Source organism: Barbus barbus, assembly GCF_936440315.1.
Source record: "Barbus barbus genome assembly, chromosome: 11".
Lineage (NCBI taxonomy): Eukaryota > Metazoa > Chordata > Actinopteri > Cypriniformes > Cyprinidae > Barbus > Barbus barbus.
Window position 1 is genome coordinate 30,682,349 of NC_136739.1, and position 25,546 is coordinate 30,707,894.

General features: G+C 38.1%; 2 protein-coding genes across 4 annotated transcripts; both read left to right on the plus strand.

The window, feature by feature from the left end:
- The first annotated feature begins 1,815 nt into the window (after positions 1-1,815).
- On the plus strand, positions 1,816-20,404 carry LOC306877063 (dipeptidyl peptidase 4-like). Of its 2 annotated transcripts, none has more exons than XM_079428594.1 (26): positions 1,816-2,130; positions 2,306-2,390; positions 3,081-3,173; positions 3,271-3,365; positions 3,531-3,605; positions 3,688-3,740; positions 4,195-4,267; positions 4,703-4,823; positions 4,907-5,061; positions 5,310-5,407; positions 5,520-5,649; positions 7,313-7,351; positions 7,456-7,554; positions 14,242-14,312; positions 14,402-14,455; positions 15,088-15,215; positions 15,340-15,390; positions 15,501-15,602; positions 15,692-15,761; positions 16,530-16,724; positions 17,031-17,085; positions 18,217-18,316; positions 18,406-18,464; positions 18,542-18,614; positions 18,733-18,806; positions 19,590-20,404. In XM_079428594.1, the coding sequence occupies exons 1-26, from the start codon at positions 2,128-2,130 to the stop codon at positions 19,689-19,691; spliced, it is 2,253 nt and encodes a 750-aa protein (XP_079284720.1). In that variant the 5' UTR covers positions 1,816-2,127; the 3' UTR covers positions 19,692-20,404. The 2 variants fall into 2 exon arrangements, with proteins under 2 accessions (XP_079284720.1, XP_079284719.1); XM_079428593.1 differs by having other exon boundaries at positions 1,819-2,134.
- Positions 20,405-20,644: 240 nt separating this feature from the next.
- Positions 20,645-23,127, plus strand: LOC306876686 (glucagon-2-like). Of its 2 annotated transcripts, none has more exons than XM_079428031.1 (4): positions 20,645-21,561; positions 21,655-21,760; positions 22,091-22,246; positions 22,901-23,127. In XM_079428031.1, exons 2-4 carry the CDS (start codon positions 21,660-21,662, stop codon positions 23,019-23,021), a joined length of 378 nt encoding a protein of 125 aa, XP_079284157.1. In that variant the 5' UTR covers positions 20,645-21,561; positions 21,655-21,659; the 3' UTR covers positions 23,022-23,127. The 2 variants fall into 2 exon arrangements, with proteins under 2 accessions (XP_079284157.1, XP_079284158.1); XM_079428032.1 differs by having other exon boundaries at positions 21,480-21,561; positions 22,091-22,242.
- The last annotated feature ends 2,419 nt before the right edge of the window (positions 23,128-25,546 follow it).

Below are 25,546 nucleotides of genomic sequence, written 5' to 3' on the forward strand. Positions count from 1 at the left end.
GACACACCTACACCTTTATTGGGATCAGTTTCTACATGTTGGAATGATAGTAAAATGCTAAAAACTCTGATATAACACAAATGGAAGTTTGATAATGATGTAGTGATCAAAACGTTGCACAACTGAATTATTGCTTATTTCAGCTTCTTTGTCCAGCTCTGCTCACTTTGGAAATTCATTAACCAACTTTCATGAGATGATATATAAATAATATATAAATATATACTGTATAATGAAATTTCAAATTCTAAACATTTGTAAAATATTATAGTGTATACAACATGTATATACTATATTATATAACATGAAAATTCTATAGATTTAATATTATTATGATGCCTATTGTTTGTTTACAAAAAAATTCTGTCTGTATTTAAATAAATCAAAGGTTTTCAACTTGTCCTCAATTAAAACTGAACAAACATACAGTAAAAGAAATATAAAATTCATATTATCCAGTATTCATTGTTATGGCTACATCTATAATTATATGCAAGAATTTGTAGAACGCTTCTGCAGTTGTACTTGCATGAATATTTTGAAAACTGCAATATAAATCCATTTACCAAAAAGCATTGATGCTCTAAACTGAACATGCACAGTATAGTCCAAAACTGACATCATGCTGAAAGCCTGATAGTTTTTTTTGTTTGTTTTTTTTGGAGTGTCTATTTACACTAAGTGCAACTAGTATTTACACCAAGTGCAACTAGTATTTACACCAGGGGTTCCCAAACTCGTTCCTGCACATTTTGCATGTCTCCTTTATCAATCACACCTGATTCAACTCATCAGCTCATTAGTAGCAACTCCAAGACCTGAAATGGGTGTGTCAGACAAAGGAGACATGCAAAATGTCCAAGGACGAGTTTGGAAACCCCTGATTTACACTAACTCCACCCACCAACATGTGATTGGGATAGTCAACACTGAAACAAGACACCAGTTAAGCATTGGTTTCAGTAGCAAAGATGGTAAGGTGGGTGTTTTTAACACGGTCAACCCGAGTTCGAACCAGGCTTTTGCCAAACTTTTCAAATCTCATATCACATCGGAAACGCATTTATTTTCAATAAAAATGAAGGAAATAATCAAAAAGTTGGAAATAAAGTATCGGGTAGGGTTAGGCCTATTCTCCTAATAAGGCGGCATTCATTTAATAATTTGAATTAAAACTATAATTTACACTCGATACGTTATTGCTCAGTTTTATAATGTACTACAATACTGAGGTGCAGATAACTGCCACTATTTGCAATGAGTAGTAGTACAAGTAGCAGAAAAACTTGCTATTTTAACAGTGTAAATAGAATCTATAGCTATTTGCACTTAGTGTAAATACCATATCGTTAAAAATACTGCTATTTTCACTTAGTGTAACATCCATCGCTATTTACACTAATAGCCGCTGCCTTTTTTTAAAAAGACTAGTTATGATGCAAGAAAGTTTCCAAAGAAACTTTTCTGAAGAAAATGTATTTAATATTTAACTACTTCTCTGTGTAATCAAATGCTAATCAAATCAGTAGATTATGTGATTCTTTGAAGGTTAGATATTCTTCCAACTTGATCATCATGTTTTGCAAAAATGTCATGCCAGCTCAAGATCACACTGCTATCAAATATGAAAATGTTTGTATTATTTTATAAAACTATGCACTGAAGCATTTTCACTGGTGGTCTTAGACTTTTGGCCCCCACTGGCATTTAATGAGATAAACTCAAGTTTATTGTCACTGAAATTAAAGTAAGTCTGTCTTAATTTGATCTCTTACAGTCAAAGCAGACCGGGAGAGTCACATGCTGTACTTCAATAGAACAGAGTTATATGCGCTCACGGAGGGAAGCACATGTTAAACGCACTCCGATGGAAAGTTGCGAGGAATGCTGATTCTGGGGAAGTTTTGCCACCCTTCTTCACTCCAGACTCAATGATGCATCGGAGGAAGTACATTTTTAACCTGGAAAATTGCAATCGGGTAGAATAAAGCGCAGCTGTCTGTCTAACTCTTGCATTAACGCGGACAGAGGTGTCTCACGATCAGTTTAAGGACAGCTGGAGGTCAGAAATATTCAGCGTCAGATTCCTAGAGATTGGATGCGCGTTTTAGACGCTCCTGCGCAATTATGGTCAGTAGCTACTTGTTGTTTTCCTGAGGATTGTTGCGTTTTGCAAACACTAAAAAGTTAGTTGGGTTAAAAAAACATTGAGTGTGACGGAACGCAACTTCTGTGATACCTTGAGCAATTAAAAGCTATTTTAATGGTGATTTGTGACGCGCAGTGTGTGTCTCCTCACCTGTAGGGCTGTAACAAGGTGTGCGTGGCGCTGGTCGGGGCGGTTGTCGTCATCATGCTCATCGTTATTCCCACGGCAATTTACGTAAACAGTGAGTGGCATCTTCTTCATCATCTCACCTGAAATTTCAATTATTTGTAAGGAATCGCTTAAAAGCATATGTATAGTGTCTGTACCTAGTAGCTTAAGCAAAACTTTATTTTTTGGCATTACTGTTTAATAGGAGACAGTTAACCATATGTTCACCTTGGTATTTATTATTATTTATTTATTTTTTTGTAGGATTAAAATCTTGTAGAGAGAAATGACAAAATATCGTTGTTTTCCATGTTAAAGTAATGGTAATTTTTCGTCGCGTGTCCTTAAAATCAATTTTCTAGCAACTTACTAAACAGAACACGCTTACATCATTTTTTTGTGATGTGCAAATCTATAATATAGTGGAAATATAGCAACAGCTGATGTTTAGGAAGGTAAATAAGCAAAACGTAAAACTTTCATAACTTTTCACGTTGTAGATTTACTTGTCACGATACTGTATTTATCCGTATTAATATCACATATATTGATAAAATATTCTAAAAGAGAGAGTTAACCCACTAGCCCCCCATGTGAACACCAAGGAAGCTCCTGCAATATATATTACAATTTTGTTATGCAGACTATATTTAAAAATTGAAAAAAAAATACATATATGAAATAAAAATAGATAGAAACTATAAAGTGTGCATTTTTTGTTGAATACTGAAACTATTACTGTTTTCCTTCACGGTGTTTTCAGGAGATGAGTCTGCATTAAAGAGAACTTATTCTTTTAATGATTTTTACAATGAAACCATCAGGTATAAAACATACAGTCTCCACTGGATATCAGGTACGACACCTTAGGACACTTCACATGCTCCCTGTTTTTTCATAATTACCTCTAAATCACCCTGACACATATCCTCTGCTGTCTTACTTTCCACCAGACAATGAATACCTCCACAAAACTAGCGAAGGCCATATTTACCTGCACAATGCTGAATCGAAGGAAAGCTCGATTTACCTGAGCAACTCAACATTTGTAGGTTGCCTCATATGAGGGTTTGAATGACTCTTCACAAAACATTTATTCTTCATAATTTCTCATTAAATAGTCTCTGATATTTCATGATCTCATTTCTTACATCTTTTATTCATGTTTAACATGCTTGTAAGTTCCACTCATTTACTGTCAACTGATTTTCAGGCCCAAGTGGATGCCACAGATTACATGTTGTCAGCAGACAAAAAGTTTGTCGTCTTTGAGAGCAATTACTCAAAGGTAACTTGACTGCAATAAAAGGAAAAACACTGCATAAGTGACTCATGCTGATTTTTCTAACATGTTTGAAATGCATCAACAGCTATGGCGACACTCCTACACTGCTTCCTACCATATGTACAACATGGAGTCTCGGTGAGTAAAGATATCACTATAATACGACTATCAAAATACAGGGTTCCCATGTGCACGGAAAACTTATATCATTCTGAAATTGTGACTTTGGAACTCCTGAAAATGTTTCAGTGTATTTCAAACTAACTCGCATATAGATATTGTTCACTCTCAGAAACAAAAGGTACCTTATTTACCCCTAAATGGTGCATATTAGTACCTTAAAGGTACATATTAATACCCAAAATGTATGTATTAGTACCTAAATAGTACATCCTTTTGAAAGGCCCGAGCTGTCTTTTTTTCTGAGAGCATTCAGTGTGATTGAATTTAAGGGAAAATGTATTCTAAGAAAACATTTTGTTTCATTGAAGACTTTAGTACACTAATACATATAGCAGTTTGAATATATTAATTCCAACAATTGATAATGTGATGCTCACTTTAATGTGTCTTTGTTTTCTGTTGGATTTAGGGAATTTCTCTCCAAGGTTCAGATTCCAGCTGTTACACAGTTCTTAGTGTGGGCACCAGTAGGAAATAAACTGGTGAGTTACAGTAACACATACAAAATATATATACAGATCGTAACAATCACCCTCCAATTATTATTATATTACATTATTGGAAGGCTCTAGTTCTAGCACAAATCATTGAAAAGAATTCTGAATAAAAACCCAGAGTTTTTCCATCATGACAAACAAAAAAGATGTTGAGTACAACATATTTTTCAGCAGCTTTTCTTGTTCTTGTTTGTTTTTTACATTAACAATGAATAAATGTATTGTTAATGTTATTCAACTTATGCATAGGTTATATTTTTTTAGCCTGTTTGTTCATTTTATTTTTAAAGGAACAGTGCACATTAAGTGACATGAATACTTGTGTCCAGCATGTGCAAGATTTAGCCATGCGGACGTTTTTCATATGCAGACCCAAGTTGATGGCCTTATTTTGTGTTAATGACCATGCATCATTTGCAGGCTTACGTCTGGGATTATAATATTTACCTCAAACAGAACGCCACTGCTGAGGCCGTACAAGTCACTCATAATGGAAAAGTTAACAAAATTCTTAATGGGGTTCCAGACTGGGTTTATGAAGGTAAAGTCATAGAATCAATTCAAACACACAGACATTCATTCATACCTGCTAATGTGCCATCTGCTGCCTTTCTTGCTCGACAGAGGAAGTTTTTGCATCCAACGAAGCCATCTGGTGGTCTCCGCAGGGGAAATATCTGGCTTATCTACAAATCAATGACACTGGAGTTCACAACATCGAATACTCGTCGTATGGAAATGACCAGTATCCCACCACAGTTTTTATCCCCTACCCAAAAGTAAGCAAATATCTTTACAATTTAATTTATTTTGATTTTATAACATACAAAAGCATATTTGTATATTATTATTTTGTTTAAAATCCATAATTTTGCTAGGTGAAACATTGTTAGTCCAATTGTCTTTGGTTTAATTGAACTAATTTGTTTCAAATACTGTACGATGACAGCTTGATCTCTGCTGTTCTCATTATACAATTTCATTCAAAATATAATTTTGCTACTAAACTGTTTTACTGCTTCCAAAGGCAGGCAGTGTTATTCCCAGAGCAAGGCTGTTTGTGATTGACATGGAAAATCCGTCCAGACAATCAGAAGTGGTGGTACCCAAATCCGTCGGCATAGGGTGTGTCCCTCTTATGTTTCTATTTCACATGTTCACACAAAGCCTCACGTATGAAACAAGCTTTCACAGCATTAGAGTTCAGAGTAATGTTATTTTATTGCTCGTTTCCCAGCGATCACTATCTGACAACAGTCACCTGGGTCACAGATGAACGACTGGCTGTTCAGTGGCTTCCACGTCGACAGGACAGTGTCCTTCTGCAGATTTATGACTATGATGGCACCAACTGGAAAGAAACCTCGGTGAGAAGCAACAATTACATAGACTTAGGCAGTGGTTCCTTCGTTATTTTGGTTTGGCCAATCAACAATTCAGAATACAATCATCTTGTTTGATGTTTCTTTCTATTGTTGCAAACTTCTTACTATACTTATCTTAAAAGGGATAGTTCACCCAAAAATTTTAATTCTATTATCATTTACTCATCCTCAAGTTGTTCCAGGTAGTTTGAGCTTCTTTTTCTTCTGCTGGTCAGAAAAGAAGATATTCTGAAGAATGTTAGTAAGTTGCTGGTAGCCACTGAACTTCCATATTATTATTTTTTTCCATACTATGGAAGTTAATGACCAGCAACTGTTTGGTTACAACATGAGTAAAGGACAAAATTTTAATTTTTGGGTGAACAATCCTTTTAATAAAACATTGGGTAAAAAATAAACAAAGCAATTTAATATATTTCTTAAATAATTACTATAAAAGCATTTTTTGTCAGATTTGTTACTGTCTGTTAAATACTGAAAACAGACACTTATTGAAAACAAAACAGTAAAACTGCATGCATTCAGTTTTCACAGTTTTATTAAATAATAAAAGCCAAACAATTACACTCTTTTGAATTTTTTTTTTTTTTTTTTTTGGTTTTCAAGGACAGAGATCTACAATCAGAGATCTCTTTTAAATATACTAAATTAACAAAACTTTACAAATACTGCAAAGTACAGTTTTGCAATGACTGTTGCAACCTAAAGCATAGGAACATTAACAAAGCCCAAGAATTTTCAGTGCATATACGAGCACATGTAAAAAATTTATCTTATACAAGTCTTTTTCAAAGATGCTTTAACAGAAAGAAAAAAAAAACTTTCTAAAATTATTTCTTATTTCTTAAATTATCTTATCATGCATTCTCTTGATTTGGGGAAGTTTAAATATTTTTAAATGTTAAATTTTTTTTAGTTATATTACGGTTCAACGCTAAGGATTTTTTCTACAAATTTTTCCTACTGTGTTTATGAGGGTAAGACCCTGGATGAGTATTCTGTAATCATTTTGTATCTGTTCAAACACAAGAAGTCACAAAAGAGAGTCACGCATTAAAAACACGTGAATATGATAAACTTTTGTGATGCCCAATCTAGCCCAATCTGACAGTGTCAATTCCCTCATCTATCCCAAGAGTCTTTCTAGTGGCCCCGGGCCATTGGCAGTCCGTATTGTCAAACCCGGTTTCATATATTGTCTTTCAATAATTCAAGCACTTTTCAAGTACCTCTTCTTAAACCTCTTCTTCCAAGGGTTTTCCAGTGCTTAAATTTCAAAAAGCCAAATTCAAGTACTTCGAGCACATTGTACAAACCCTGCAATAGGAAAACCAAAGGCGACTGTGACTGTCAAGACTGTTTTGTCTCACAAAAGGACAAAAAGTAGTGTAATAAAATAGTCTATATGAGTAAAATAGACAATACGTGCACTATCATCTTCTAAGTCTCAAGAAGACATATATACATACAGTATACATACAGAACTGCTGAAATAATTCACAAACATCTTGCATGTATCATCAGCTCACTAGGTTTACATACCGTGTGCAGACATTTCATTAACTCCAAAAACCACTGCCCTAATATGACCTCAGTTCAGTTTCATCAATTTAAATGTGTGATTAAATTTTTATTTTTTTTACAGAAATTTGAGCAAAAGAGCAAAACTGGATGGGTTGGACGGGTGAGTACATGCAGTAATTACATAAAATCTTTAAATTATCTTCATTTTTGCAAAAGATTCTGCTTTGAAACCTTATATTTTGTGGTCTGTGTTTCCCCTCACAGTACTTTCCTGCAGCTCCTTACTTTGCTGCAAATAACATGAGTTTTTACAAAGTTATGAGCAATGACAACGGTTATAAACATCTCCACTATGTGGAAGCCGTAAGTAACGTGTTATTTTGTATTTTATTTAAATGCCGTTTGTGCCATTATATTCAAACCCCTACTAAGCTATAACTTCAAATCATACAGTAACGGTTCTGGAAAAACCAAAAAAAAACATTAATTTTCTCAGTGTTGAAATTGGTATTAATGCTACTGTAAATACCCTTTAAAAATTCATCTACAATGAGATAGATATCTATAAAAATTATATATAAATAAATACATATATATATATATATATACATACAGCCATGGCCAAAAATATCGGCACCCTTGGTAAATATGATCCACCTGACAAGAGATCAGAGACCATTCCTTCATCCAGAATCACTCCAGATCCTTTAGATTCACAGCTCCATGACGGTGCTTCTTCTCTTCAGTTCACCTCACTCATTTTCTACAGGGTTCAGGTCAGAGGACTGGAATGGTCAGCAGAAGCTTGGTTTTGTGCTCAGTGACCCATTTTTGTGTTGTTTTTGAGGTTTGTGTTTGGATTATTGTCCGGTTGGAAGATCCAAACATGGCCCATTATAAGATTTCTAACAGAGTCAGTCACTTATTGATGTTTTATCTGTTGGTATTTGATAGAATCCATGATGCCATGTGTCTAAACAAGATGTCCAGGACCTCCAGCAGAAATATAGGCCCACAACATCAAAAATACAGCAGTATATTTCATTGTACACATGGGGTACGTTTTATCCCTGTGTTCACCAAACCCATCTTGAGTGTTTGCTGCTAAAAAGCTCATTTTTTAGTTTAATCTGACCATAGAAGCCAGTCCCATTTGAAGTTCCAGTCGTGTCTGATAACTGAATATGATGGAGTTTGTTTTTGGCTGATTGAGGAGAATTTTTCTTGAAACCCTCCCAAACAACATGTGGTGATGTAGGGGCTGTTTGATCATTTTTTTAAAGGTTTTCTGACCCCGAGACTCAACTATTTTCTGCAGTTCTCCAGCTGTGGTCCTTGAAGAGTCTTATAGTCTTCACTCAAACTCTCCTCCTCACCGTGCATTAGGACGATATAGACACGTCCTCTTCCAGGCAGATTCGTAACATTTTCTGTTGATTGGAAATTCTTAATTATTGCCCTGATGGTGGAAATGGGATTTTTCACTATTCTAGCTCTTTTCTTAAAGCCACTTCTCTAATTTGTGAAGCTCTATTATCTTTTGCTGCACATCAGAAATATATTCTTTGGTTCCCTTCCAGGAACTCGAGCTGCGTCGAAGCGCTAGGGGAACGCCCACAGCGTGACCGCGCTCTGAACCAGAGTGTAACGTGTCCAATGGAAGGGCGAGACGTCATAGGCGGGTGACGTCACTGACCGGAAAGCATATAAGCACGTGCGGTGGAGCCGGCGTTTGCTTTTTGTCATTCAGCAACCGCTTCTCTGTCTGTGTGTACTGTCTTTGTATGTTGTGAGTCTTATTTAGTGTTGTTTGTCCTGCACAATCACTTGAATAGGCTCCAGCAATATGTGCAAGCACTGGGGCGATAGCAGATCGCATTCCGGGCTGTGTGTTCCTCCCTGCACACATTATATCACTGCTTGGGATACACGCAGTCTGTGTGTGGTCTGCTTGAGAGCAGAGCGCGCAGATTCAGCTCTCGAGGGAGCTGACTGCCCGTTTGTGAGCTTTTTTCATTTCTTACGCCTGCTCTCTGAAGGCTCTCTCTTTAAAAAAAAAAAAAAAAAAGAGAGGAGTGAGTTTCATCCCTTCCCTAGACCTGTCTTCCTCCGAGGAGGTGGACGCGTCAATGAAACGGTGCTTACACAAGCATATTATGAATGAGAACGGCGCGCAGTCAGCTCTAAAAAAAAAAAAAAAAAGAAAGAAAGGGGGCTGATTGTGTTTCTCTCCGCTGTACATCTCGCATTCCCGCCGCTGCTGAGGCACGGCGGCGAGTGTGAGTGCGGGGATCGCAGCGCGCGTTGCCGAGGCGACGCGTGCGTTACGTATTCCCATTCATATCAGAGCGATGCCCCGGGTGGAACAGACGCTCGCGAGCTATCTATCCCCTTGCGTGGCGTTGTCTCTGAAGGCTCGCGGCTGCAGGTCAGGCTGGTGCGTGTCTGCACACCGAAAAAAAAAGAAAGAAGAAAGAGAGTGTTGCAGGCGCACCAAGCTGACGTACCTGCTTAGAGAGCTGGATGAGGGATTGGGGCTCAACTTGATTGAAATATAAGTTGATCTCTGAGCTCCCTAGAAACGCTGTCTGTGGTCAACCCTATCTGACATGAAGGAGAAGATAGGGTTTTCCTCATGGACGCCCCGCTTGCACCTTCTGGCCTGTTCGGCGACGCCGTCGATTACGTCGTCAACAGGTACCAGGAGGCTCGTAGACAAGCGGCGGCGTTTCAGCGGTTTCTCCCTCACCTGTCTCTAGCTCAGGGGGCTGCTGGGCGGGAGCAGCCCTCGCCGCGTGCCAGCCCCTCTTTAGAGAGGTGCAAAACAGAGCGTGGCTACTCGCACCCCACCGAGGTGGGGCCGTGGCGGCTAACGCTCTGGGTCGGGGGGCCTCTAAGGCTAAGCCGGATCTGCGGACCGTTCTTAAGTCTAAGGGGGTTCTCGGCCAAGAAGCCTACGGGCGTGGGAGATCAGTCTGCCAACCCTGCCAGAGTTCCAGGGCGCAGCTGGCTCCAGCGAGCGATGTTCTCAGTTTCTTCCGCCCCGAAGTGTAGCGGCGCTGAGAAGCTCGCCACCCCTGCGGGGGTCCCTAGAGCTCCTGGTTCGGCCGTCTCCTGCCGGTCTTCCGCTTCAGGGCACCGTGCCAGCAGCTCTGGGTACATCAGAGGCCAGTCTCGAGAGACTGGTTCCCTTAGTAGACCATTTAGGCAGCGTGGAAACTACTGCCAAATGGATCTCATTGGGTCCTGCGTACTGTAGAGAAAGGCCTTTTGTATTCAGTTCGGCGCTCCGCCACCGCCTTTCAACGGGGTGATTCCCACGTGCGTGGGCCCCCAGCAGGCTCTGATCATGGAACAGGAAGTAGACACTCTCTTGGGGAAGGAGGCCATCGAGGTGGTCCCTCCTCACGGAAGAGAGTCCGGGTTCTACAGCCGGTACTTCATTGTTCCAAGGAAGGATGGTAGATCTGCGTCAGTTGAACCGCTCAGTCATGTGACTGAAGTTCAGGGTGCTTACACTCATCAGTCGTGTCTCAGACCAAGTCCGAGGACTGGTTTGTCACGATGGATCTAAGGACGCAGATTTCACGTCTCCATCCTTCCCTCTCAAGGGAAGTCCCTCAGGTTTGCTTTTAGGGGCAAAGCTTACCGATATCGGGTTCTTCCCGTTGGCCCTGCACTCGTACCCCGCATTTTCACATCAACGATTGGTTGATTCTAGCTCGATCAGAGCAGGTGGCGACTCGGCATCGAGATGTCGTTCTCGCGCACATGAAGGGGTTGAGACTGAACGCCAAGAAAGTGTGATTTCTCCAGTATAGAGAACCACTTATCTAGGCGTGGTGTGGGATTCGACCACGATGCAGGCACGTATGTCTCCTGCTCGGAGCGAGTCGATCCTCACCTCAGTCAAGAGAGTGAAAGAGGGCCAGTCACTCACTGTCAGGCAGTTTCAGAAACTGCTGGGGCTCATGGCAGCTGCGTCCAACGTGATTACTTTTGGCCTCCTGTACATGAGACCCCTACAGTGGTGGCTCAAGACCAAGGGGTTCTCCCCGAGGGGAAACCCGCTTCGCATGATCAAGGTCACGCGGCGATGCCTACGTGCCTTAGACATGTGGAGCCAAGCTTGGTTCTTGTCTCAGGGCCTGGTGCTGGGAGCCTCCTGTCGCCGCGTAATGCTAGCGACGGACGCATCCCTCACCGGATGGGGAGCGGTCATGAGTGGCCACCCTGCCCGCGGTCTGTGGAGCGGTCGCCATCTAACGTGGCATATCAATTGTTTGGAAATGTTGGCCGTGTTTCGTGCACTCAAGCACTTTCTCCCGGACCTAAGAGATCACCATGTGTTGGTGCGCACCGACAGCACAGCGGTGGTCTCTTACATCAACCACCAGGGAGGTCTGCGTTCGCGCCCCTTGTACAAGCTGGCGCACCAGATCCTTGTGTGGCCCCAGGGCAAACTTCGCTCTCTCAGAGCCATCGATATCCCTGGGTATCTCAATGTGGGAGCAGACATCCTGTCGAGGCAGGGGCTGAGGCCCGGGGAATGGATGCTTCACCCCGAGGTGGTGAAGCAGATATGGAGGTTTTTGGCTGTGCGACTCGAGAGTCAGCGCTATGCCCCTCTAGTTCCTCCAGCTCCTTTGGACTGGACGCTTGGTACAGACCTGGCCGAGGCTTCGTCTGTACGGTTTTTCCCCGATCGCTCTGCTCCCGGGAGTTCTGGATGGCAACAGGGATCTGGTGAACAGGTTGGAGACGGGTTCGCCCTATCTCCTCCTGCATTCCCCAGATCTAGCGCTCTCGCTCGTGGAAGCCCGCGTGTGCGGTTCTTCCCCCTCTGAGTGAGTGCTCGCTGTTGCAGCGCACGTTGCCGAGGCAACGCGTGCATAACGTGTGGAAGTTCTGGCCTCTGAGGGGGCGCAGCTCATAGCTTCCGGTCTCTCAACCGAGGTTGCTGAGACCATCTTCCAATCCAGAGCTCCCTCTACGAGGAAACTGTATGCCCTGAAGTGAAAATATTTCACTTCTTGGTGCGGAGACCGCCACCTTGACCCAGTTAACTGCCCGTTTGGTACAGTGCTGCAGGTCCTGCAGGCCCGTTTCTCCGCAGGGGTAACTCACTCCACCCTGAAGGTTTACGTGGCGGCTTTATCGGCCTACCACGCCCTTCTCGGTGGCCTTACAGTGGGTCGACACCCCCTGGTTACAGGTTTCCTCCACGGTGCGCTGAGGCTGAGGCCTCCTGTACGACGTGTCCCTACGGGGACCTGGCTGTGGTCTCTTAAGAGAGTGGGGACTTGTAGGCCCTTCATGGCCCCTTCTTATCTCGTCTTTGCCCCTGGTCTGGCCAAAGCGTTTTTCTACCCTCGAGCGGGTTATTTCCTAGATCCCCTCTTCTATACCACGGCCTGTCGTGCTGCAGGCCCTAAGTCCTCCTCCCTTTTGGGAGCCTGACCAGCGAAAGCATAACTGTGTGTGTCCAGTGCGAGCACTGGACGCATACGTCCACAGAGCTGCCCTGTGGAGAAGGACGGACCAATTGCTAGTTTGCTTCGGTCCTCCTAAGCGGGGTCTGCCTGCTTCTAGGCAGACCCTTAGCAGGTGGATTGTGGATACTATTTCCTTGGCCTATGAATCTTCAGGCATCCCTTCGCCTCCGGGGCTTAAGGCCCATTCAACTAGGAGTATGGCGGCCTCCAAGGCCTTTCTGGCAGGGGTTTCGATGCAGGATATCTGCAATGCTGCGGGTTGGTCCACGCCCCTCACCTTTGTTCGGTTCTATCACCTTGATCTTATGGCCACTCCCGGCTCTTCTTTCTCGCCCTCGCTGTGCTCCCAGTGATACACACAGGGCAGGTATTTTGGAAGTCTGGAGGCGTGGGCATCTCGTTCCCCTAGCGCTTCGACGCAGCTCGAGTTCCTGGAAGGGAACGTCTCGGTTACGTATGTAACCCCGGTTCCCTGAAGGGAACGAGACGCTGCGTCTCGAAGCCATACTTCCTGTATCCCTGCGGGCGGTTGCTTCATTCCTGGAAGCAAACGCCGGCTCCACCGCACGTGCTTATATGCTTTCCGGTCAGTGACGTCACCCGCCTATGACGTCTCGCCCTTCCATTGGACACGTTACACTCTGGTTCAGAGCGCGGTCACGCTGTGGGCGTTCCCCTAGCGCTTCGACGCAGCGTCTCGTTCCCTTCAGGGAACCGGGGTTACATACGTAACCGAGACGTTTTTCTCATTGTGATGGATAAGGGAATTTGGGCTTTGTTTTCCCTCCTATTTATATTTCTATGAAACAGAAAGCCATGGCTGAATAATTTCATGTTCATAATCACCCTGGAGTGAATTGTGAATATGAATGAGAATATGCTTCAGAGATATTTTACTCATAAGAATTTCTAGGGGTGCCAATAATTGTGTCCAACGTGTATTTGAGAAAAACATTTATTTCATAATGATATTTCCCCCCATTTTAAATTCTTATTATCCAATGAAAGGTTAGATTTTTGTGAATTTTTTAAATAAAAGATCAAAAGGATTAACAATACAGATTAATTTTCACAGCCTTCTTTGATCATATTTATCAAGGGTGCTGATATTTTTGGCCATGACTATATATATATATATATATATATATATATATATATATATATATATATATATATATATATATATATATATATATATATATATATATATATATATATATATATATATACTGTATATATGAATGGAAGATTGTGTTGTGATACATCTCAGAGCTGGTTGGTTTGGTACATGACTTTGAACTCTTTATTACAAAAGATTTTGATATCCCTAATGATAATATGAATGGGATAAATACATCCGTAACAAATGTCACTGAAACAGTAGGCGATCACTGTTGCGATCTATCGTGCAAACCTCAGATATATCATTGCACTGTATTACAGGCTATAATGTGTCGTTTCCTTTGGCTAATAACTATTAAAAGTCAGACACAAAGAAACGGTGTGGTACAAGCTTAGCAAGTTATTGGTCTGTCAACTGTGGTTTTCTTTGTAGGGAAAAGCAACACCCATCACCTCAGGCAAATGGGAAGTGATATACATCTCAAAAGTTACCAAAGATTCCATGTGCGTATGAAAAAGTAGAACAGTCTTATTTTCTTCTCATGTGCCTTTATTGTCAAACTTTCCACATCTAAAATCTATTCTTTCCACAGATACTACGTGAGTAATGAACACATGGGAAGACCTGGACAGAGAAACCTTTACAAGTAAAAATACCCTTTTGCATCAACTTGTATTAGGAGTGTATTTTAATATTTTAAATATTTTAAATAGTAATTTCTTTTGCAACTGTATCACTCTGCATTGTGAAACAAGAACCACTTATTCACAACCAATTCTATTTCTGGAACCGAAAAGGATTTTAATGACGGTCAAATTCATTAGTGGTTCTGCAATTTAGTGTATGTATTCCTCTGATGATGTGGACCGGACGCCAAAATATACTGTAATATGCAAAACATACTTCAGAGCCACTATAGAGAAACAGTTTAGCGTTAAATATCATTATTTATTTACCCTCATCTTGTTTCGAACCTCTATGCTGTTATTTTTTCAGTGGAACACAAAAGCAGAATTTTTAATATGTTTTTAATGTATAATTATTTTTTTTAAATAAATAAATAAAAGCACATAAAAAAATGTGTCCATACTGTAAAGGTCCTTCAAATTTTGCATTTAGTGTACAGAGGAAAAAAATTTAAATAATAAAATCAAATATTAGTTTCTGTCTACGCTGAACATAAGTCAAAAATCTATTTTCATGGAAAGGGAAGTGGTGTGTGGCCAAGTATGGTGACCCATACATCTTTTTATAAAAACATATTTCTCGTGTTCTTAGGATTTCTATAAGCAAGAGTGGACATTCTGCCCCCGAGTGCCTGACCTGTTCGCTGTACCAGGACAGGTGTCAGTATAACTCAGCTTACTTCAGCCTGAACGCCTCTTTCTTCCGTATGGACTGCTATGGTTAGTGAACACTTTCACACCTGTGAGATTCACTCATGACAAACACTTGAATGATAGCTCGGATGATCTGAGGTGACTGAGAGAGGAAAGTGTGTGCTCAATCTAATAAACACTGATTTTACAGGACCAGGACTTCCTCTGTTTACACTGATGGACAACAGAGGGCCTGCTAAAGGTGTGCTAGTATCGGTTTAATCCATCCACTTTACAACATCAGCAATGTATATTAAGGAATAGTTCATAAAATCACATTTCTATCGTCATTTACTAACTTTTTTGTATTAGAGATTCAGGTCCTTGAGGACAATAAGAAACTAGACAAAATTCTGACTACTGAGCTTCTGATGCCAACCATCAAACGTGCCACAATGAAGATCGCAGGATTCAGTACGTGCAACATTTTTAAGTATTCTTGGCAAACAGGAATTAGGTAGCATATTTATCTAAAGCCTTTCATGTTGTTTATGTTTCTCCAGACCTCTGGTATCAGATGATGTTCCCACCAAATTTTGACTCCTCCAAAAAGTACCCTCTTTTTATTCAAGTGTGAGTTTTTTTTTGTTTTTTTCTTTAATTTAATCACAGCTCATACATTTTGGTTAAATTTTTTTTATGTTTTTGAAAGTAGTCTGTTTTGCTCACCAAGGCTGCATTTATATGATCAAAAATACAATAAAAACAGTATTATCTGGAAATATTACAATTGAAAATAGAGTTTTACTGTATCAATATATTTTAAATGTAATTTATTCCTGTGATCAAAGCTGAATTTTCTGTGTTTTTTAGTGTCACAGTTGTGCTGCTTTATATTTTTGTGGAAACCATGATATATTTTTTTTCAGGATCTTCAGATGAATAGAAAGTTCAAAAGAACAGCATTTATTTAAAATGTATTTATTTATTTTTTTGTACCAATGTAAAAGTTTGTCACTTTTGCTGTCAATTTAATGAATCCTTGCTAAAATAAAAGTATAGATTTCTTAAAATAAATAAAATATTACTGTCCCCAAACTTTTGAATGGTAGTGTATATAATAAATTTACAATTTTTTTTTTTTTTTTTTTTTTTACGTTCAAATTTCTCTCAATTAAAATGAACACATTCACATTCAAGCTGAATGTGTAATAATCTTAAAATAATTAGCAAAATGCATTTTAAAATCAGTTTAGATGAAGTATAGCATCATAGCAACTATTTTTTGTCAACTACCCAAACCGCATTTCAAAGAAAATAGTCTTCTCCATTACAAAAATATATTTTTCGACATGAATATATTATATAGATTTGTGTTATTTCCACACTTCCCCATCACAGATATGGTGGTCCAGCCAGCCAGAACACGGACTATGTGTTTCGCCTGGAGTGGGCCACGTACCTGTGCAGCACAGAGAAGGTGATCATCGCCAGCTTTGACGGCAGGGGAAGCGGTTACCAGGGTGATGAGATAATGCACGCCATCTACGGCCGGCTGGGAACGTACGAGGTGGAAGATCAAATCTCGGCCGTGAGGTGAGGCGGAGGAACGATGTGCACACGCTCACGCTGCTGTCATTTAGCCTGATGTAACACTCACAGACGCACGAGAGATACGAGGCAGACGTGAATCCTGTCGGCCTCCTACAACAGAGAATGAGCTTGTCATGAAGCATGTGTCAGTAAGAGGTTGATAGAGGTCAAACGCTAGCAGAGTTGACTGAAAGCAAAGCGGTCATGAGATTTTCATGAAAAGTGACAAACTAGCATCTACAAAAGTAGTCATTTTGTGTTGGAATATCTTAGTAATTGTGTTTCCTGTGAATTTGTGTTTAATTTCAGAAAGTTCATTGAAATGGGTTTCATTGACAAAGACAGAATTGGCATGTGGGGCTGGGTAAGTGCAGTGCTTTCATTAAAAAATGTGTTCATGTCTAAATGCGCACAACAGGTTTTATTATGTTGGTTTGGTTGGATTTTAAACTTCAAATCCAAGATTTCAATCTACACTCCTGGTCAGAAGTTTGAAAGAATTCAAATGTATTTTTTTAAGTTTTTGCAATAAGTCTTCTATGCTCACAAAGCTGCATTTATTTGATACAGTAAATGCAACCATATAATGAAATGTAAGTACAATATAAAATAACTTTTCCTATTTTAATATATGTTCAAATGTAATTTATTGCTGTGATGCAAAGCTGAATTTTCAGCATCATTACTCCAGTCTTCAGTGTCACATGATCCTTCAGAATTAATTTTAATATGCTGATTTCCTGCTCAATTATTATTATTGATGATCAATCATTAATAACAGTTCTCATTATTATCGTTGTTGAAACATTTTTTGCTGCATAATATTTTTGTTGAAACTGTGATTCATTTTTTTTTGGATTATTTGATGACTAGAAAGTTCAAAAGAACAGCATTTATTTGAAAAATAAATCTTTTGTAACATTTATAACTGGCTTTGCTGTCACTTTTGATCAATTCATTGCATCCTTGAATAATGAAGTCTCAATTTTTATTTTTTTTTTAAAGTCAAAATTTTTGAAGGATAGTGTATCATGGTTTCCACCAAAAATATTAAGCACTGTTTTCAACATTGATAATAATCAGAAATGTTTCTTAAGCATCAAATCAGCATATTAGAATGATTTCTGAAGGATCATTTGACACTGAAGACTGGAGTAATGATGCTGAAAATACAGCTTCGGTCACAGGAATACATTTTTTTTACTGTATCAAATAAATGCAGCCTTGGTGAGCAGAAGACATTTAAAAAAAAAAAAAGATTAAAAAAAAAAACTCTTGACCAGTAGTAGTGTACAGAAAGTATTTTAACAAAACATTTACATCTTCCAAAAAATATTTTAACAAGCTTTAAATGTCAAAACCCTTTAAACTTTCAAGGATCTATCAAAACCATCATGCAAAGTTATTTTCTAATTAAGGTAAGATAACAGATCTACGATGAGCCTGATGACTGAAAACCTTCACACTAATCATGAAACGTTTGTCTTGCTCACAGTCATATGGTGGTTATGTGACATCCATGGTTCTGGGATCAGGAAGTGGACTGTTCAAATGTGGAATTGCCGTGGCTCCTGCTGCTAAGTGGGACTATTATGGTATGGATTTCAAATTGTTTTCTGATTTATGACATAGATTAACCACAGACAATCTAGCAAACTGAACTCACACACTGTGTTCTTCACAGATGCTGTATATACAGAGAGATACATGCATCGCCCTGAGGAAAACACTGAAAGTTATAAAGTGAGTTAACCCATAAGAAAACATGAAATTATGAACAGTTATCAATACAATGCTTCATATATTTGGTTTATTTGCAGAATTCAACAGTGACTGACAGGGCAAAAAATTTCAAGTCAGTGCAATACATGCTGGTGCACGGCACTGCAGACGGTAAGCAATGTAAAGTTTATAGAATCTGATAAACTGACTCTGAAGCAAAACCTAGTGTCTTGACTACATATGCAGCATTTAAAGATGTTTTCTTGCCGTTTTGACTTCACTACTCTAGACAACGTCCACTTCCAGCATGCTGCCCAAATTTCCAAAGCCCTGGTGGAAAATCAAGTTGATTTTGAAGCAATGGTGAGTATTGATGAATGGGTGAAGGTGATGAAAAAAATGTATTAAAGGAATAGTTCATCCAAAATTGAAAATTTACACCTTCCAAAATATAGATGAGTTTGGAAAAATGTAGCATTACATCACTTGCCCACCAATGATCCTCTGCAGTGAATGGGTGCCGTCAGAATGAGAGTCTAAACAGCTGATAAAAACATCACAATAATCCACCAGTAATCCACACCACTCCAGTCCACCAGTTAACATCTTGTGAAGCCAAAAGCCGTGTGTTTCTTAGAAACAAATCCATCAAAACGTTTTTCACTTCCATAATCCATAATACTGCTTTCTCCAGTGAAAGCAGTATTATGGATCATGGAAGTCATCTGAACATATGTTTGAATCAGGAGATAAATCTGCACAGATCAAGCACCATTTACAAGCAAAAACAGTCGAAACCAGTTCTAAACAAACTTCTTGTTGGATTTCGATGTGAAAAGACAACAGACTTAATTACGATTATGCACGCAACTTTTCGCCTCACAAGATGTTAACTGATGGACTGGAGTGGTGTGGATTATTGTGATGTTTTTATCAGCTGTTTGGACTCTCATTCTGACGGCACCCATTCACTGCAGAGCATCCACTGGTGAGCAAGCGATGCAATGCTACATTTCTCCAAATCTGTTCGGATGATGGCCTGAGGGTCCATATATTTTCATTTTTGGCCAAACTATTCCTTTAAGCTCTGAAACATCTTGTTTTCTTTAAAATACTCTAAATGCCTAAATGTGTAATGTTTTTCAGTGGTACACAGATAAGGATCATGGACTGTCTGGTAAAGCGCGTTACCACCTCTACGCACACTTGAACCATTTCCTGCAGAACTGTTTTGCAGAGAAAAAATAAATGGACATGTTAATGCATTATGAAGACAAATGTTCCTTTTACATTGACACAAACACTGTTAATGACAGATGCTTTACATGCTAGTCTGTATTTTAGACATGTTGATGGGAACAAACTCTTATGTCAGAGCCAATGACATTTACATGTAAGATTTCATTTGGTTTTTTAATATGTGAAATTTGTATTAGCTGTTGTTTTTCTTATCAAATTGCTGTAATGATTACTCTAAAATGTGACCTGATATGAATGTAGTTTATATCACAGACGTCTGGCGTATTTTATAATGTTACATTTACAAATTGATTGTGGAATCTATAATGTTCTATGCAGTTGTGTTTATGCACTGATTTCAATGTGTGGTTTGAGCATGTCTGTAAAACTGATCAACTCAAACATTTGGGATTTGAATGCATTGGTCTTTTGACTCATTCTTCATATATCCTGAAAACTGAAGGGAAAAAAAGAAAAATATTTCTGTATGTGAAACAGTTCTACGTCTTAATTTTATATTTTACAAATTCTATAAGTTTGGACACACTGCACTGAATTTTGATACTTCTATCTCGGTGTCATTTAATAGTTTTGACAATTTTTTTTCCACAATTTGACTGGTAGTGTATGCAAATAATAGTATGTATGATATTATATGAACAGTGCCACCTGCTGGTTGAACTATGGAAATGTATGCCAAATGAAATTTGTCTGACAGTCCTAAGAGCACTTCTCTGAATTTGACATCACTGATGTTATAGATATATCAACTTAAACCCACATTAATGAATTTCAGTCTAACAAAAATCATTAACAATATGAAATAATGTAGCCTACAGTCTGCCAATCACTAAAGCACAATCAGTACTATTAGCATCAAATTAAGTATTATACCGTTTCTAAATATTCCTGAATAATGACAGCTATCCACATCAAATAGGAAACCTAAGATATAACAATATTACAATATTTCCATTTTTCCAGGTCTTTGTCCCTAAAACACAACTACTTTACTGCACCACCAGCTAAGGTTTAAAAATAAGGACACGCAGTGGAAACGCTTCAGTTGAGAAGCACAACTTATAAACATTTATATAATCAATGTATAAATAAATGAACAAATAGCCCAGAAATGACAATGGAACATAACTGACATCTATTCTACATAAAAGTAAAATATTTAAATATTTTAAACATTTAAAAATACATATGCAATTATATATATATATTCAAAGTTGTATATGAAACAGATTATTGGAGTGTTTTATAAGAAAATACCATTTCAGTCTACTTCAAAATTTCACATTTTACAATTAAGTGCGTTACTTGTCATTTCTTTGTAATTATTTGTAAATTTACTAGCACTTTCAGAGTGAAAATTGCTTAAACCTTACATTATAAATATTTTTCAGTGTATTGTAAAACTGCTATTGCAAAAGAAGACATTAACTGATGTTAAAAAAAAAGAGAAAAAGGCACAAAAAGAAAGCTTTGCAGAGCGCACACATCACTGCCTGGAAATCTGACTGAATGCATCTCATCCTATGCAATTATTTGCTCTCCTGTTTTTAACAAGACAGAATCATGTTTGACTTCTCCCTTAAGTGACTTTTTGACTTGTTTGACCATTTCCCCATCTCTCTTTTTAAACAGGTTCAGAGTGCAAATACATTGATGCATTGAGATTAATAGACTGAAACTAATAAGTGTGTGTCTGTGTACGTGTGTGTGTGGATCACGCCACCTGGGCATCACTATATAAGACTCCGAACATCAGGCTGGGACCGTGAAATCGCACTGGGAGCCAGGAAGGAGAAACCAGTGAGGCAACATCAAAATCTTTGACTTTATTTCTCCGTGACGACCCAACACAATCCAGGTGAGCCGGAGAACTTTTTGGCACTATACTATATATCTTTTGAGGTAGAATGCATTAATGGTTTACTTAGTAGCCGTATGGTCTGACCCTCAGGTAAGATGATGACAAGGATCTACGCTTTCATTGGACTTTTACTTCTTATTCTGATCCAGAGCAGCCTGCAGATTCCCATACAAGAAAACATGGAAGAAAACTCCAGGTAAGAGTAACTAAATTCAGAATTACTTCATTTTTAATGGCCTCTACAGCTGGGATTTGTATTGAAACACAATCTGGGACACATTTAACTTCCAAAGGGAACTATAAGTTGAAAATTAAGCATATTTTTAAGGTTTTATTTTTGTATTTTTATTTACTTATGACAATTAAATGTCATAAAATATTGATAATTTTGCTGCGAACTTCTGTAAAAAATAACGTCACTAATAAATTCAATTAAATGCTTTTTTTCTTTTGATTTTGGGATTGGCATATATCTCAGACATGGTGATTATTTTTGGAGAATGACATGTTTGATATTGACTTTCAGCCTTATGTCTGAGGATGCACTATTTAATGACCCAAGAGAAGTAAACATCATGAAGAGACATTCAGAAGGCACATTCTCAAACGATTACAGCAAATACCTGGAGACCAGACGAGCACAAGACTTCGTTCAGTGGTTAATGAACTCCAAGAGAAGTGGGTAAGTTTCAATTCTGTAAGGTCTTGCAAAATATTTAAGAACAGGTAAAAAAAAAAGACATCTGGCAGATGTGTGTAGACTTTAACTATTGTATAATTTTACATGACATTCACTATTTGGAAATTTATTTAAATAATAGCAATTCCCACTACAGCATTCGAATGGCTGAAAAAGCTTCTTTTGAAATCTTTTCTGCTCACCAAGGCTTATCTGTATCAATTTATTTAAAACAGAAAAAACATTAATTTTGTGAAATATTATTAGAATTTAAAATAACTGTTTTCTATTTAAATATATTGTAAAATGTAATTTATTCCTGTGATGCAAAGCTGAATTTTCAGCTCCAGTCTTCAGTGTCCCATGATCCTTCAGAATTCATTTTAATATGCTGATTTGCTGCTCAAGCAACATGAATATTATAGTCAGTGTTGAAAACAGTTGTGCTGCTTCATACTTTTGTGGAAACCCTGATACATTTGTGAATAGAAAGTTTGAACAAACAGCATTTATTTGAATTAGAAATCTTTTGAAACATTATAAATGTCTTTACTGAACAATTTAATGCTTCCTTGCTGAATTTTGAACGGTACTGTAAATAGGTACAGTTTATTATTGATGTCCTTTTTAAATCTGACAATAATGTTTTTTCTCCAGAGTCCCAACACGACGGCACGCAGAAGGCACATTTAGCAGTGACGTCAGCTCTTACCTGCAGGACCAGGCAGCAAAAGAGTTTGTGTCCTGGCTAAAAACAGGGAGAGGACGACACGAGTGAGGATTCACGACAATGAGATAAAAACTAATGATATTCGACACTGTTTTATAATGCCTAGTGCTGTCAGTTTCACTGAATCATGCAAATAAATATTTCTTCAAATGAAGCACTTGGTGTTTTGGTTTTTGAGCAAAACTTTAAACCAATTTAAAAAAATACGATCCAGACTTCAGTTGAGGATAAACGTGGTTAAAAATAGATTGTGCAAACTACATTGTGTATTGTGTTCTATTGGCGTAATAATTGAAATACTGTCCATGTATGTTAATAATCTTGAATATTGTTTGGCCTGTGTTGTTCATAGTAATGCATTCCAATATTTGTTGCCAAGGACAATTTCTCAAAAAAGATAAACTATTTTGCTACTGTGTTCGATTAACAAAAAACACACATTGAAAAGCACTATTGCAGAGTTTAATAAGATAACCTTAAGTTAAGACTTAAAAGGCAAGCATTTGACATTTATCCAGATAATACCTCTCTCTCCCTTTGAGAAACAGACTTCATGAGCAGTTTAATCGCTATTTATCAAGTCGACATGCAAGCAAAGGCTGCAAATTCATGTGGGAAAACAACTGCAATCAAACAGAATATCCATGTGTCAAATGGCTTCAATCCTTCTGTCAGTATATGCAAGTCAAGCTTCAACTCCACTCAAACTATCTTCCCCATAATCCCTGAGGAGAACAAACTAAACTGGCCTGATATGTCACTTCTGCTTACCTCACTGTATCTAACATGACACTGACAGAAGACGGAAGTCACCAAAGCCTTGTGGAAATGTGTCAATTATCCAGCACTGTCAGGCACCCTGGGACCGCACGTCTCCGGTCCTTCAACAAGAAGAAAGCAGCACCGGTGCCAGAGATGCAGTCCGCCCTGGGAGCAGGTCTCTCTCTGAGCTGTCAGCTGATGCTACAAACCATCTGTTCACCAAAAAAACACTAAACATCAAGCCAGCACACTCACTCGTTTTAATAGAGGAGAACCTAGGCTATATAAATATACTTAATAGGTGTGTAACACTAGTTGTTTGTCAAGACAAACTCTTGCCTGAAAGTTTAAAAGCTGATGTACTTGGAGCTAGTTTTATGGTGCCATTTTTTGTCAATTTAGAGCTTGACAGCCTCATTCACTTTATTTATATACACTGAAAAACATTTGGTGAAGAAAGAATTTTGACTCAGAAATGACTAGTAAATTCCACAATTAATTACAATGAAAGTGCAAGTTACATAACTACGAATTTTAAAGTAGAAAGACTGAAATAGTATAGTATTTGCAACTTTGAAACGTTGTAATTATATTTTCAGTACTTATAAGATTTAACAACTCTTAATGCTAAACATGTAAATAAATATCTATTTATACAAAATAAAATACAATGAAAATATATATATTTACTTACAATAATGCTGAAAGTGTTGGGGTGATTGCAGGTAAAGTGGGACACTTTTTGCAAAAAGTGTAATTTAGATCCCTAGATGTTTTTATTTATTTTTTTTATTACTTTTGTTAACTTTAATGTCCAGCTATAATATTTAAATTTGAGTATGGCTCATATAAAGTTTTATTTCCATATTATATACCAATAAACATTTTAGTCTATAAACACTCCAGAAATTAATATTGTCAGGTAAAGTGGGCCAGCTGGTCTGAGAAAGTGAGCCATCCCTTATTTATCAAAAATTATTCTGTATCTTAAAATTAAAAACACATGATTTATTAACACATATTATCAGATAAACATATTTAACAACAAATTTAACAAATCCAAAAATATATAACCTGTCCTACAGGTTATGAGTAAAATAAATCATGTGTAAATCCTCATCTCAATTCATGTGTGAAATTCCCAACAAATGAAAGATTATTATGTGTTGACCTGACATTAAATTTGATTAAATCTGAATATCAGCATTTAAATCAGAATATTAACAAAATGAACTCTACAATATATTACAAAATGTGACTATAAAATGTAAAAATGCTCTTCTGTCTATGTTCTCGAAACACTTTAAATGAACTTTAATTGTGTCCATATTTTAAAGCTTTATATTCTGCATCTATATTTTGCTCCTCTCATCCATTCTTCACTCCACAGATTGAACTGAATGCCTCGACATCCTTTCTATTCTCTTTCCTTTCTTCCATCTCTGACTTGAATTTCCTGACTGCAGACTCATTTCTGTTTTCTAAAAAAGTTAATTATACATGTCAGCTATAAAATAACCAGTGAATGTCCATTTATTTTATGAATTTGTGTATAATAACTAAGGGCTAAGGTCAACCCACTTTATCTGAATCCCACTGGCCCACTTTATCTAACACATTCAGTCAAAGTGGGCCAGCAATATTTAAACACCGTAAAAGAAAACTAACAAATTTTTAAACATTTTTTTCTTTGCATTTTATTCCCTGTTAACTGTGGAAACAAAAACAGCAATAATAGGCTATTTGTTTCCATTTAGTGAGCAACCTTATAATTTAGAAATGAAAATCTTCTACCTTTCACCATGACACAA

Excerpts from the sequence above, each read along its gene's own strand:
- LOC306876686 (XM_079428031.1), top strand. The coding sequence starts at position 21,660 with ATGATGACAAGGATCTACGCTTTCATTGGACTTTTACTTCTTATTCTG. Across the intron at positions 21,761-22,090 it reads AACATGGAAGAAAACTCCAG|CCTTATGTCTGAGGATGCAC; the intron begins GTAAGAGTAACT and ends ATTGACTTTCAG. Across the intron at positions 22,247-22,900 it reads ATGAACTCCAAGAGAAGTGG|AGTCCCAACACGACGGCACG; the intron begins GTAAGTTTCAAT and ends TTTTTTCTCCAG.
- LOC306877063 (XM_079428593.1), top strand. The coding sequence starts at position 2,099 with ATGCGCGTTTTAGACGCTCCTGCGCAATTATGGTCA. Across the intron at positions 3,174-3,270 it reads CAGTCTCCACTGGATATCAG|ACAATGAATACCTCCACAAA; the intron begins GTACGACACCTT and ends ACTTTCCACCAG. Across the intron at positions 18,615-18,732 it reads GGTGCACGGCACTGCAGACG|ACAACGTCCACTTCCAGCAT; the intron begins GTAAGCAATGTA and ends TCACTACTCTAG.